This window comes from Xyrauchen texanus, chromosome 19 (genome assembly GCF_025860055.1).
Source record: "Xyrauchen texanus isolate HMW12.3.18 chromosome 19, RBS_HiC_50CHRs, whole genome shotgun sequence".
In the NCBI taxonomy this organism is placed as follows: Eukaryota; Metazoa; Chordata; class Actinopteri; order Cypriniformes; family Catostomidae; genus Xyrauchen; species Xyrauchen texanus.
The window spans coordinates 39,088,198-39,103,365 of NC_068294.1; the positions used below are offsets into that span (position 1 = coordinate 39,088,198).

Sequence of the window (15,168 nt, forward strand, 5' to 3'; positions counted from 1 at the left end):
CGTTGATTCCAGGGGGGATGGGGGGCACCTAATAATTAAAACAAGCAAGTCCCCCCCCCCCCAAAAAAAAATCTACGACCTTCACTGTTTGTCCGAGTGTATGCCTTGTCTTAAAGAGGGCATCCTGAGCTTTTCTGTCATACCAAATATTAGTGGGTGTGGCTATAATGTAATATTCTATTAAGAATAGCCAATAATATCACATCACTTGTAATATCATATAATTAAGGGAGAATGTACAGTCAGCTGAAGGGGTTTCTTTTGCGATAACAACCGGCTGACTGTACATATCATACTTATTACACGGCTTCTAACCAAATAAATAAATAAATGGACATAAAATATTGATTTGCGTTGAAAGTATGTAATTTGAGAAGAAAGAAAACGCTGAACATCTTAAATCGGTTTGCATCAGAATTTTCTGTTGGTGACTTATTTTGTGATAATGGCCTTCTGCCTCCTCGTTATCCAGACTATTACAAGACTACTTGCCAAATAAACAAATTAATAGACATGAAACTTTGATTTTGTATTACCTTACTTGAAGAGATCGCACAGTGATCAAATAAGGAGAGACTGCTCGCAAGGACAGCTAGATGGCGCCATTGACCAATCAGAATCAAGTATTCCAGGCTGCCGTGTAATAATATAAGATAATATAATACACCTAAAAAATTTGACTATGGTAACCATAATATTTTTTAAGATGCGATTAATTTGGTAAAATTAGAGCAGTTATTGTTACTACTGTAAAAAATAATAATAATTATTAATATGGAATATAAGATGCTGTCCGAATCTTTGTCTATTTAATTTATTTTCTTATATTAATGACAGTGGTGAATAATCTAATCAAATATCATATTTTATCATATAATATACCTATACCATAAAAGCTTTCTAACCATAATATTTGCTAAAATGCAATTCATTTGCTAACATTTCTACAGTTATTGTTACAACAATATATATAATTATAAATTGTAAAAAAAACATAATAAAATAATGTGGGATGTAAGACGCTTTTCTGAATCGTTGTCATTAAAATGTTTTTTTAATACAGTGGAGAATAATATAACATAATAGGCTACAATATAATATAATACAATATAATTTTGAAAACTAATACTGTTCTAATCCTCATTTCTCAAAACCCAGTTCTTCTGAGCATGAGCTTGTATTTATAGCTTATTTATTACATCTTATTTTTACACAGCCTTCTTTTCACTATATATGCCTGTCATCCATTGAACATTAGTGTGGTTCCAAGCACTTAAACTCAGAACATCTAAAAGAGACGCTGTTGCAATATTGCTTTGGCTGTTTAAAACTTTTTAATGAATTAAATGAATAGCTTTCCTTCAGTCATGATGGCTAATGGCCTATATCATATGAGTGTAAACACAACAACAACTTAAAATCTAAACAAATCTAAATCAGGGGGTTATTCCAGAAATCAGAGTAAGTGGATTACCTCAACTTTCGAATCCAAAAACTGAGGTACATTTCAGGGTTCATGTTATAGCCATAGCAAATTACTCTCTGGACATAACTTGCTCTGGAGTAGGTTATGTTCCAGAGTTAGTTTATTTCAGGTATGTCAGTATGTTTCAGAGGCTGTCAGTGCATGCATGCCCTTCTTCACTAATTGAATAATATGTGATCATTTCACAGACCACAGATATAGCATAGAGCTTGGAGAATCCTTATCACTCTGTACATATAAATGCATACAGATTTGTTCATTCATCTTTATTATCTGAAAATATAAATAAGACATGCTATCATTTAGTCACCTACAGTGCCCTCCTTTAGCTGGTGGTCAAGTGTTTCAATGAAAAGATATCTTTCTGATGCTCAGCCCCATCTACCCCATTAGAAGCTGTATGTGGTCCTTCTCTAAAATACATGTTTAATCTGCCTTTCAATATGGCCCTTTTACAGTTTCCTTTACAACTAGGAAGAGATGAGAGATATTTTCTTTAATATTGAGATCATAAACATCTATAATGTAAAATCAGACACGTAATCTTCAGTTAAAACATCATCATTTCATTCAGTGTCAAGTTGTTGGAGGTAGACAGACCCTCTACATGAGAATGCACAGCCATTGTCTTTTATCCAAAGTGACTTACAGTGCACTTATTACATGGACAATCCCCCCGGAGCAACCTGGAGTTAAGTGCCTTGCTCAAGGACACAATTGTGATGGCTGTGGGGATCGAACCAGCAACCTTCTGATTAACAGTTATGTGCTCTAGCCCACTACGCCACCACTTTAATCAATATATAAAATTATTCTATGAATATTTGTTAGATATGCCTGTAGGTATTCTTGGTGATTCTAGGGGAGTTGTGATACTTGGGTCTTCAAAGTTTTAGCTACCATTCACTTGCATTGTATGGACCTACAGAGCTGAGATATTCTTCTAAAAATCTTTGTTTGTGTTCAGCAAATGAAAGAAATTCACACATCTGGGTTGGCATGAGGGTGAGTAAATGATGAGAGAATTTTCATTTTTGGGTGAACGGTCCCTTTAAAGAATATAAAAAATAAATAAACTTAAAATCATATTAAATTATGATGATTATTATTCAGTACACAGACATTACTAGAATTGAGGCCATAATAAATTACATTGTTATTATTACTATTAGGTTTGATATTTTCTCAAAGTTAATTAGAAATCATTATACAATACGCCGTCCATGTTATACACTCTATGGTGTATTTAAGAATTCTTTAAAACTGCAGATCTTAAATTTAATCCAGTAAGGTCAGTCTTTACAGCCAGCTGAAAATGGTTATCAAGGGAGCCATGCTACTTATTACATGCCTACTCTTATTCATGATGACAGAGCACTTTATTTAGAAAGTACCTATAGCAGAAATAAATCACCCACCCACACACTCTGCACATATCAAATTTATGTGGGTTAGTGGAGCTTGCTAGATGGATGTCTAGATTTCATGCTCACAGCCTCTGACACAACTATATTTCTGTAGTTACATTAGTATAGTAACCAGTGCTGGGTAAGTTACTCTAAAAAAGTTATAAATGACTAACTACTAATTACATAATCTACAGTGTGATTAGATTACAGTACTAACTACTCTGTCTGAAAAGTAATTGCATTACTTATTATTAATTACTTTCTAAAACCCTGATCAACCTCGATCAGATGAAAAATACAGGGATAGACATGAAACTTTTTTTTAATTCCTTCAAATAAATCATATAAAATCAAATAAATTATTCATGAACTGGCCAAAGAATTTAAGGGTGCAGCGTTAAATTAGAAACCATATATGTTAAAATTAGACATTAAATTTTACTTTAAATTCACTATTGTTTTATATAGAATTTTTCTATACCATATTTAACACAATTACATCAGAAGTCACTGTAATTAGATTACTGAAAAATCCCTTTACTTTTGAATGAAAAAGTCATTTAATTACAGTAATTAATTACTTAGTAATGCATCACAACCAACACTGATCGTAACGATAAACATTTACTCAAGAAAACAAAATGATCTTGTTCCGTATATAAATGGTTATATAACCCCTTAACAAACATTTTAACATTGTTTGACTTTGTATTTGTTAAATGGCATTCACAATGCCATGTTAGTGGTTATTAATAATAAACAGTAGGCGGGGCTGTAAAGAGAACTATGTTTTCATTGGCATTCATGCAGTGGATGAGTTCAGAGGAATTTCCTCTCACATAATGTCATTCCCCTGATTACTGACGCTCGTCCATTCTGTTTTCAAATCTAATTCACATGATCACAAGACAATATGAAACTTAACCTGCGATGTCGGTGGATATCTCCTTCAGTCGAGGAGCGCAAGGACACGCCCATAAACTTGCGCTGTCTTCAACGATTAGCTGATTCCCCACCTAATTTGCATATGACGCTCGACTCACGTTAATTTTCTGCTGCGCAACAAGTACCGCGGTTGGATTTCAGTCGCGAGTTTTTCTCGGCAAGAATCGCTACTATGTCAATAACAATAAAAGCTTACCTTCTCGGCAAGGACGACTGCAATAAGGAGATCCGTCGCTTTGCCGTGGATCATGTCTCAACAAGTTTTGAGTATTTGAAACAAAAATTGCTCGATGTTTTTGTCGGTCTCAGGACTGCGCCGTTTCAAATGCTCTACAAAGGTAAGTCATATTTAGGGGTTTAAGCTGGAAGTATTTGCTCATTATTTTTTTTAAATAATAATCATTATTTTCTGCCTTAAAACTGATCGAGGATCCCCAAACTTTAAGGCCTAGAAACATAAAACTTTCTGGGAAGGTAGTACTCCCTGTCGCTACGCAAAGTGTCGCCCAGATCGGCCTGACGGTGGCGCTATAGTGATCAAAACAAAAAGTTGTACATATTGGTCCATAACTCATAATTTAATCATTTAATAAATTTCTCTTGACTCTTCCATAGCCGCCTTACATCATTGTAATATGTGGCTCAATACGAACAAAACTTATATATCCGATTTCATTTGCGTGATTTTTATTTTATGCAAAACCTACTTTTGCGAACTAGTCCTAGGCCGAACATCTGATCGGATCAAAACCAGAGTCTATATCAATAATTATTAAAATAAGTTTGAACTTTCAATTCACGGTAGCTACGGCACTCCAAAATAAAAGATGTGGGCGTGGCCACTTTTACGTAAAATCTTGAACGAATTGAGAGATTTTCACCAAAAGGGTATTTCTTCCCCTTTTATCCCCAGTTTGGCATGCCCAATATGCTCTAGGTACTCGTGGTGGCTTGCCTCCATCCGAGAGGCAGAGGACGAATCTCAGTTGCCTTCGCGTCTGAGACCGTCAGTCCGCACAGCTTATCACTTGACATGTTGAGCGTGTTACCACGGAGACATAGCATATGTGGAGACTCACACTGTGAGCGAGAACCACATTATAGGGACCACGAGGAGGTTAACCCAACGTGACTCTACCCACCCTAGCAACCGGGCCAATTGGTTGCTTAGGAAGCATGTCCTGGATTCGAACTCATGACTCCAGGGGTGGTAGTCAGTGCCTTTACTTGCTGAGCTACCCAGGCCCTCTGATTTTCACCAAACTTGACATACTTATATATGGGCTCATTCTGAGGATGCATTAAAAAATCTGTGTGGTTTTGCCACTTGGTGGCGCTGTAACAGGGAAACATGAAATTGAAATTGGTTTTAACTGTTATAACATAGTTGTCCGATAGACTTTCTGTGTGTTTTAGCTGCCATTTTTGCCTATGAGTAAATTTGAATATGTTGAGAAATATGGCCGCCATTGGCCAATCAGCTTTCAGCAGCTATTAGGTTCTCAGGTCTTATATTTTTAGAAGTACACACAAATGTAATGCATTAATTATGAGCTATGCCTTTCATTAAATAGGGGTGGCTGTGGCTCAGGTAGTAGAGTGGGTCGGCTGCTAACCGCAGGTTTGGTGGTTCGATTCCTGGCCCACACGACTCCACATGCTGAAGTGTCCTTGGGCAAGACGCTGAACCCCAAGTTGCCACCAATTGCAGGCTAGCGCCTTGCATGGCAGCTCTGCCGCCACTGGTGTTAAAAAGGTTATAGGCAATGGCATAGGATAAAAAGGCGCTATATAAGTGCAGACCATTGACAAATATAGACCAAATAGAACACTAATGGTGGAATAGCTTAACTTGCATACACTTTTACATAATAATGAACAATGGAAAAGTCATGTTGAACATGAAAGGAGATGTTAAGCAGAATGTGAACCCCAGTCACCATTCACTTTAATTGCATCTTTTTCTCTCTTCATATAATGAAAGTTAAAGGTGACTGAGGTGGTTATTTTGCCTGACATCTCTTTTTGTGTTCCATGGAAGAAAAAAAACCAGACAGATTTGGAACGACATGAAGGTAAGTAAATGGCATCAATGAAATCAAATGTTTGCACATAAATAAGGAAGAAACAACAATAACAGAATCCAGACAAAGTCAACCACAACATTAGGACTTGGAAAACAGCCTAATCTTGTTCTAAACAAATCTACCAAAATCCCTGTTTTTCTTGACACTCTCTGTAGACGAGGATGGTGACATGATCGCTTTCTCTTCTGATGTCGAGCTCATGATGGGTTTGGCTTTGGTGAAGGACGACACCTTCCGTCTCTTCATCAAGCGTAAGTAACATACAAGACACTTTATTATGGTAAGGCCTGGGCAAAGCTTTATAGATGATAATACTATACACTTATCAGTAGAGTTTAATATGAATTGCATGATTTTAGTGCTATTTAAGAGGATAAGATAATTCAGCTTCAAGGATGACTTGATTACACCATCAAAATTGACATCTGTTGCAATTCACACAACTCTAGATCTCATAGCTCTATATAAAATAGGCTTTTTTTTTGGTATACAATACTTTGGGGCAGTTTAACATGCAGCTTTTGCACTGAAATAGAATAAAATGAAATATTGGCTTATTTTAAAATGGAATCGCTATATCTGTGAATTTCAGATATAATATTGGTTATATTATATAGAACTGTCATTGTATATAGCAGTGAGACAGCAGACAAGGCAAACACTCATGGTCTCACATTTCGTAATTGTATAGTAGAAGCCTGGCTATGTAATGTATTATTTTACCTAGTCAGGACGTTCCAGGTATTTATTGTATTGCTTTGTGGCATTTGAGGCAAGCTTGTGTGTGAGATCATTTAATTTGTGTGTTTTCAGCTACCTGTAATGATAATTGCCACTTACATACTTTGTTATTAAAAGTCCCAGGCTTATAATAGCATGAAGGTGACCTTGTGTATATTTTGGAGCGTTTGAAACCAGAAATGCGAAGCTTATCATTTTATAAAAGCCCTTACATTAATACCTCTGGTAAAACTCATGTGTTATTTAAGCTGTAAAGTAGTTACGACGTAATGCCTAAAAATGACGATTTAAACAAAAGTTGTTAAATTGGATAGAACTTTACACAGAAAAGGTTAGTAAGCGATTATATCACATTAAAATCATATTAACATGTCTTGTGGCTATACTTTTGAAACAGTGAGTATTTCAATGGATACGGATTGGCCCTACTCACTTCCAGTGTGGGTTGCCTCACTGTAACACAGACCTTTTTTTTTTTTTTTAAGAAAATGAGGGAGAAGTCGAAATACATTTTTGTGGTAATCAACATTAAGCCACGAATGCTGTCGATTGAGCTTAACTTGTTTAGAACCTATACTATTCCTTTAAAGATAATTCTGTTTCTTCCACTTGCAGAAAGAAAGGAGCACAAATGTGACCCCTTACCTCATGGGTTCCCTGGATTCTCATTTACTGTGCCTCATGGAGCCCCCCACTTTAGCCCTCCAGGACCGAATCACATGGGCCCACCAGGATCACCTCATATGGGCCCTCCTGGACCTCCTCATCTGGGGCCTTCCCCTCATCACCCTCCAATGGTGCATTCAGGAGTGGCCTGCGATGGGTGTGAGGGACCAGTGGCTGGAACACGTTTTAAGTGCACTATTTGCCCCAATTATGACTTGTGCTCTAGCTGCCAGGGCAAAGGTCTCCACAAGGAGCACTCTCTGCTACCCATCTTTCACCCTATGGCCAACATGTTCGAGGTGAATAGCTATTTTTCTGCTTTTTCAAGTGTTAAGTTACTGCAACTTAACAGTGTTGGAGAAGCTACTTTCGAAACTTTAGCTCTACAAGCTACTCATAGCTAGCTAAACTACAGTCAAACTACCCTGTAAAAAAGTTAGCTACACTAAAAGCCATCAACAAAAAGTAACTAACTACTTAAGGAGAACATCTATTTTAATAAATATCAGTTGATCAGGCTTATTATTTAATTCTGTAATATGAACAATATCTATCTATATATGATATCTATAGCTTAAACAAATTTTATTTGAAATGATCATAATATATTAAATAGTAAAACTACAAAACATAATATTTAAGAGGCCTGGGTATCTCAGTGAGTAAAGACGCTGACTACCACCCCTAGAATTTGCGAGTTCGAATCCCAGGGCGTGCTGAGTGACTCCAGCCAGGTCTCCTAAACAACCAAATTGGCCCGGTTGCTAGGGAGGTTAGATTCACATGGGGTAACCTCCTCATGGTCGCAATAATATGGTTCGCTCTCGGTGGGGCGCGTGGTGAGTTGTGTGTGAATACCGCAGAGAACAGCGTGAAGCCTCCACGCACACTATGTCACTGCGGTAAACGCGCTCAACAAGCCACGTGATGAGATGCGCGAATTGACGGTCTCAGACGCGGAGGCAACTGAGTATTGGGCATTCCAAATTGGAGAGAAAAAAAAATCATAATATTTTATATAATTGTGTCAAAAACATCGTAATAATCAATTAAATAAATAGTCAATTTCAATAAGTATCGAAGTGACTTCTGTGAAGGGGCTCAAGTGAATCTGTTAATTGTTTATTTGAAATTATTAAGTTACATCAGTGATTGCCCCCTTCACTCCCCACGAAGCCCCAGAAACTTGGAGTATCAACCAATTCAAACACATTTCACAATAAATTTTGGGTTCCCAGACGTTTAAGAAACTGTTCGCTTAAATGTTGTAGGCCTACATCATCAATCTTAGCATTTAAATGAAGATATCATTTTTTTCATTAAAAATGATTTCAAATCATCTCGAGGCAACCTTAAAAGTTTGCAGAGGCCAACGGCCCTCTGGTTGAGAACAATTGACGTACTTTCTGAACAAAACAATTAATTAAAACAAATTTGACTTCCTGACGCTACATAAAAGGGAATTGCTGAATCGTTTATTTTAATTGGTCCATTAATAAGAACCATCAGAATGAGCCGATTCACTTCCCAAAAATAAAACTGAGGGAGAGGAAATTTTTTTTTTAGGTGAGCATGTTTGATCACTGCTGCGCCTAGCTTGGCTGATTGCTGCGTGCGCTATACATATGCGACAAAAACGTAAAGGTTTGTGACGTAACATTGTTAATTGTTGGAAAAAGTAGCTTGTTACTATAAAATCTACACTTATGCAAATAGCTGACCTACAGTCACACTACTGAATTTAGTAGTTTAAATTTAGCAATGTCGCTACTTTTAGTTAGCATTGCAAACAACAACATTTCTTGTTTTTTATCGTTTTTGAAAATGGCGTTCAGAAATATGTTTACATTAAAAAAAAATTGTGCAGCAGCTCCCTCGTGGGAAGATTTGGCGCAAGATGAGACACTGCATGTGGGCAAACGCTCATACTCAGGCTCAAGCTCAGGCCCAAAGCCAGGCTCAGTCCGGTCCATCTGGAGTCCAGCAAAATCAGGATTCCTCCAAATACACGGGAGAGAATGGTGAGATACTGTCGCTCAAAGTGGCCATTAAGCAGATAATTCTTCCTTAATCTTTTTTCATCACCTGCTTTTGGTGGTGTCTGAATATTTCCCATCCATTTGATTTTTAATCCACAGGTGCAACTCCCTTTTCCCAGGCTAATGTGGAGTACCTGAAGAACATTGGAGAGGGAGTGGCTGCCATGTTGGGTCCTCTTGGTAAGCCCGTTGTTTTGTTTAAAATTGTAAGTTCTGTGTGCTTGTTTGATGACCGTGTTGGCTAAAACGCTTCTTTGCAGGCATAGATGTGGACATTGATGTTGAGCATGAAGGGAAGTGGACCAAAGTTACACCAACTCCTTCTACCTCCAGTGGTTCACCTAGTGGCCGGAGTGACAGTGGATCAATAGGGCTTCTCTCCAGAGGGTCGGGTCCAGGAAGTCAGGCTTCTGAAGAGAGTATCAATGAGGGAACAAAGGTAATTTGCCAAGATATCCAAGCAGTATTGGAAGCACCAGTAGTATAAAGTTCCACGATTGCAGCATCTTACATTTTCAAAGCCAAAGTGATCAAGTTAATATTGGAGATCGAGAAGCCACAAAAATACAATAGCTTCTTCGCAGAAATGTGATGGCCTACCAGTTTCAGAAATTAACTTTTTTTTACCTTTTATGAAAGCCCATTTATCTAACCATATTTAACCAAAAATATACTGTCATCTTTTTATGTCTAATGTTAATGCGATAATGGGTAACTAGGCCTAGAATAGAATAATATGAAATATGTCAGATTTCATTGAGACTCCATTATGGGGGGCCCATATTTTGGGGGCATTTTTGTCACTTTTGATAGTAATTTTGCCCAAAGCCCTGGTTCATATCTAGAGATGCGTTGATGTCGGCCAATAAAAGCAATTAGCTTTGCTATCGGACATTGGCTAATTGTTTAAATACAATAGATGATGAATGCTGATTGTTTCCTATCAATCAAAAGAGGGTGGAAAAATGCATCAGACAATTACCTCACAAATTGTGCTGTGTGAAAGAAAATGTCTCTTGCGTGGAATCACATTGAATTGGGTGACAATTTGTAAGCTTTGAACTGCTAGAATTTCACAAGGTGAAAAATAAAAACTAAATTTGATTACTCTAACAAACTCATCATATTCCTTGCTGTGTGCAAAGCAGAGGCTGCTTCAGCTAAAAAGGGACAAGCTTTATTATTCAGATGCCCACACATCTTATTAACATGTAATACTTTTAATGTTGAAAAGAGGCAGAAAGAACAAGGCAGCGATGAAGAATGGATTCATCTGAGCTCTAAAGAGGTAGACCCCTCCACAGGAGAGTTGCAGTTACACAGGATTGTGCAGTATGGTGTGGATGATGCTCCAGCTCCGCTAAGTACCGCCTCATGCGCAAGCTCCACCACCACACAGGGCCCCACAGGTCTGCTTGAAGCAGCGCTCTACCCACATCTTCCTCAAGGTAAAAAGCTTCATCACTGGGCCAAAAAAAACAAATCCAATTTTCAATTGAGATCTCTACACCTCTTAGCAAACCAAAATATGTCATGCAACCCAGTGTATTATCTTCTCTTTCTATCAGATGCAGACCCTAGGCTGGTGGAGTCCCTTTCTCAGATGCTGTCCATGGGCTTCACAGATGAAGGTGGCTGGCTAACCAGACTGCTCCACACCAAGAGTTATGACATCGGAGCTGCTCTTGACACCATCCAGTACTCCAAATCGACTAGCCCACAGAAGTAAAGGAGGAATACAGGAATACAGAAGACCTGAGCCATATTTACTCAGTTGTGTTTGAATACTATACCATTTTCTATTGACTCTGAAGCCATGAGACTTTCCATACTTTTTAAATGGCAAATTCTTGTCGTAATGTTAACAATATTAATGACTCAGGGTACTAGCATTTAAATAAATTTTTTGCGCAGTTCTATTTAACATTTCTTAAACTAGCATAATAGTGTAAGACTTTTGTTAGCTTTACACCATATATATATATTTAAGTTGTTGATTAATGGCATTTCAGTAGAATTCTGCTTTACCGTAATGGCAATTTGTCTGTTTGCATTTACCAAATGTATCTATATTCATTTACTTAACCGAACACTTTTAGATAAAGCAGAAAACAGGGGTATTTTTATTGTTAGTTAGAATAAACAGAAGAAATCTGGTAAATATTTTAGGTCTTCTAAATTTCCTGTACTTTCTATCCTTAATAAAATGCTTCTCTATAATGTGTGGTTGGATTATTTTGCAATTCGCAATTTTAACTGTTTAAGAAACTCATATTTAGTGAGGTACTTAAATGATGAAGTCAAACCGAGAATATAACACCAAACTTTATTTGCAAAACATCCTTGAATCATAACTAAGTGTGTCATCCAAGTCTTCATCGGTGAAGAAAAAGGTTTTAAAAGAAAGGCTTAGATATGGCCTGTTGGTCAGTGAAGGCTGGTTATAAACAGCATTTTGAAAACCAGTTGGCTTCGAGGTCATCTAGGCCAAAATAGTTTTACCTGATTCAATTGTCCCATAACCCCCCGACGACCAGTCCACCCTCCATCCTCATCGTTACCATAAGGGCAAAAACAGACTTCAGTGTGGAGATTTTCTTCCCTTTTCTGTTTAGGAAAAAATGATCATAATCATTGTTTGATGAAGATGTATATGTATTAGATATCTGATGATCTGATGTAACACATATTACACACAATTTTTACTCTAACACCAGAAGTGATGTTATAAGATTCCATCAACAATCAATTTGTCCATCCACAGAAAACTTATTTGTGACATGGTGCAATCACAGCCAATCAGAACACATTTGATGTTTAGTGTACAGTTATAATGAGCAGAATTTTAGATCAACAAAATTTCACAGTGGGAGGGGTTACAGTGCAATGCTGCACAAATAGAAACCAACCGATCGACAAAGTTTCTTATCATTTGTCGTGGCAGGACAAAAACGAAATGTTTTATTTGGCAAGTATTGATGGAATATGGATGTCTTAACATGCAACCGACCTACTTCCTTGGCTCCTGAATTGGTCTCTTTCTGTGAAAACATTCTCCTCTTCTTCATCTTAGTCTCCAATTGGGCCATCATATGTTTGAACCCCTGCTATAGGAAGAGAACAGTTATAAAGCCAATGCAGCTAATAATGCAGAAATCAATGCATTCATTGTTAATCAGTGTTATTTCTGAGCTTCTCTTAATACTGGACATTGGTGCTTTATCTGTGACTCATTGTTTTTATGAAGATCTTCATAAACACCATAATTATCCTCTTCCTCTTGCTCCCTTTAAAACAGTGTGATAGTCATAACAAACCCACATGCATCTCTACTTTATTCATTTTTTTTATTTTGTGCTTGTTTCAGCAAACTAACAAACATATATTATCTTTGTAGTTCACATTGAACTGACTTGACAAACAGTTGACATATGTCTTGTTGAAACAGGAAGTTGGGACTTTTTTTTTTTAAATAGCCAGTGGCTTTTAGATTACATCACAGCTATGGACTTGATTTACTACTTGCTAATATTGGACAGAAGTAGGTGGTGTTAAGACATTCTCATTCTAGAGAGTATTTTATTGGTCAAAATTTGTTATAGGTGAAGTTGTTCAACAAGTACACTAGCACAGCGTTTCTCAAACTGGAGTCCTTTTCAAATAGCCAGGGGGGTCCTTGGAAAATCCCTGAATTGTGAAAATTGTGGGGAAAAAAACACAATCTAAAGCTATTGACTAGTATAAAAATACAACAAAATAGAAATTTTGAACAATTTCTGACTGTATATACTCATAATTATTTTGTTTAATCTTGCACAAGTATGCGACTGTATACATATATATACATATATCACACACACAGACAAAGATCCCCCATTTAGCCTTAACAGACTGTAGGGGCAAGTGCTGTTAGCGAGCACCTATGAAGGCCAGAACGGTACAGGAGGGGGAGGGTGGCCAGCACCATGCCCGACCGCCTTTGTCTCCCCAGTGGCGATGTTTACACACCGCACCAGGTACACATTTTAGGTTGAGTCAACCTAGGGGAGGCCCGGGACCGGTTCTGATAATCGTCACTGGTGTTGGCCATGAGTGGGAATCAAACTCGTGTCACCAGGTTCATAGCGCAGCGTGCTAACCGCTACACTACCGCTCCCCCCTTATAAATATAAAAAGACTAGACTGTGAATTGCACATAATTATTGCTCAATGGGGCAGTTTTAACTGTTCATGAAGTTGATAGCCTGAGGGAAAAAACTGTTCTTGTGCCTGATGTTTCTGGTGCTCAGTGCTGTGTAGTGCTGGCCAGAAAGCAACAGTTTAAAAAGGTAGGAGGCAGGGTGAGTGAGGTCCACAGTGATTTTTCCATTCTTTTTCCTCACTCTGGAAGTGTATAGTTCTTGAAGGGGGAGCAGGGGGCAACCAATAATCCTCTCAGCAGTCCGAACTGTCCTTTGTATTCTTCTGATGTCCGGTTTCATAGCTGAACAAAACCAGACAGTTACTGAAGTGCAGAGGACAGACTCAGTGAATACTGAGTAGAACTGAATCAGCAGCGCCTGTGGAAGGTTGAACTTCCTCAACTGGCAAAGAAAGTACAACTTCTGCTGGGCCTTTTTCACAGTGGAGTCAATGTGTGTCTCCCACGTCAGGCCATGGTAGTGGTAGTGCCCAGGAACCTGAATGACTCCACTTCCACAGTGCTTTTCAGAATGGTGAGGGGGTCAGTGTTGGGGTGCTCCACTGTTTTGAATGTGTTTAGCTCAGGTTGTTTTGACTGCACCAGACAGCCAGCTGTTCAGCCTCCCTTCTGTATACAGACTCATCGTCATCTCGGATGAGGCCGATGACTGTGGTGTCATCTGCAAACTAGGAGCTTGACAGAGGGATCCTTGTTGGTGCAGTCATTGGTGTAGAGGGAGAAGAGTATTGGGGAGAGCACACATCCCTGGGGGGCCCCAGTGCTAATTGTACAGGTGCTGGAAGTGAGTTTCCCCTGTCTCACAATCTGCTGCCTATCCGTCAGAAAGCTGGTAATCTACTGACAGATAGACATGAGAACAGAGAGCTGGTGTAGTTTAGTCTGGAGTATAGCTGGGATGATGGTGTTGAAAGCCGAACTGAAGTCCACAAAAAGGACCCTTGCATAAGTCTCTGGTCTGTCCAGATGTTGCAGAATATGATGAAATCCCATGTTGATCCTCCACAGACCTGTTTGCTCGATAAGCAAATTGAAGGAGATCTAGTAAGGGTCCAGTGATGTCCTTAAAGTGGGCCAACACCAGTCTCTCAAAGGATTTCATGACCACAGACATCAGGGTGGCAGGTCAGTAGTCATTAAGTCCTGTGATTTTTGGTTTCTTTGGGACAGGAGTGATGATTGAGCATTTGAAGCAGCATGGGACTTCACACTGCTCCAGTGATCTATTGATAATGAATGTGAAGATGGGGGCCAGCTGGTTAGCGCAGGATCTAAGACACGCGGGTGAAACACCATCTGAGCCCAGTGCTTTTCTTGTCTTCTGTTTCTGGAAGACATGGCACATCTCCTCTTCACAGATCTTAAGTCCAGGTTGAGTAGCAGGGGGTCACTGCAATCAGTGCAGTCAAAGCAGGCTTGTAGTTCCAACTCTTTACAGTCTTTACTACAGGCTTAGCTGATTTTAGTTTTTTAGTCTGTAGGTTGGAAGAAGATGAACCAGACAGTGATTAGAGAGTCCCAAAGCTGCTCTAGGGACAGAGCAATGCGCATCCTTTATTGTTGTGGAGCAGTGATCCAGAATATTTCTGTCTCT

The 15,168-nt window shown here is 38.5% G+C and overlaps 1 protein-coding gene across 2 annotated transcripts; it reads left to right on the plus strand.

Moving 5' to 3' along the window:
- Nucleotides 1-3,923: 3,923 nt before the first annotated feature.
- LOC127659839 (sequestosome-1-like) lies at nucleotides 3,924-11,589 on the plus strand. Of its 2 annotated transcripts, none has more exons than XM_052149791.1 (8): nucleotides 3,924-4,178; nucleotides 6,083-6,178; nucleotides 7,284-7,633; nucleotides 9,202-9,355; nucleotides 9,473-9,553; nucleotides 9,634-9,812; nucleotides 10,608-10,821; nucleotides 10,942-11,589. In XM_052149791.1, the coding sequence occupies exons 1-8, from the start codon at nucleotides 4,013-4,015 to the stop codon at nucleotides 11,100-11,102; spliced, it is 1,401 nt and encodes a 466-aa protein (XP_052005751.1). In that variant the 5' UTR covers nucleotides 3,924-4,012; the 3' UTR covers nucleotides 11,103-11,589. The 2 variants fall into 2 exon arrangements, with proteins under 2 accessions (XP_052005751.1, XP_052005752.1); XM_052149792.1 differs by having other exon boundaries at nucleotides 3,925-4,178; nucleotides 9,205-9,355.
- Nucleotides 11,590-15,168: the final 3,579 nt, after the last annotated feature.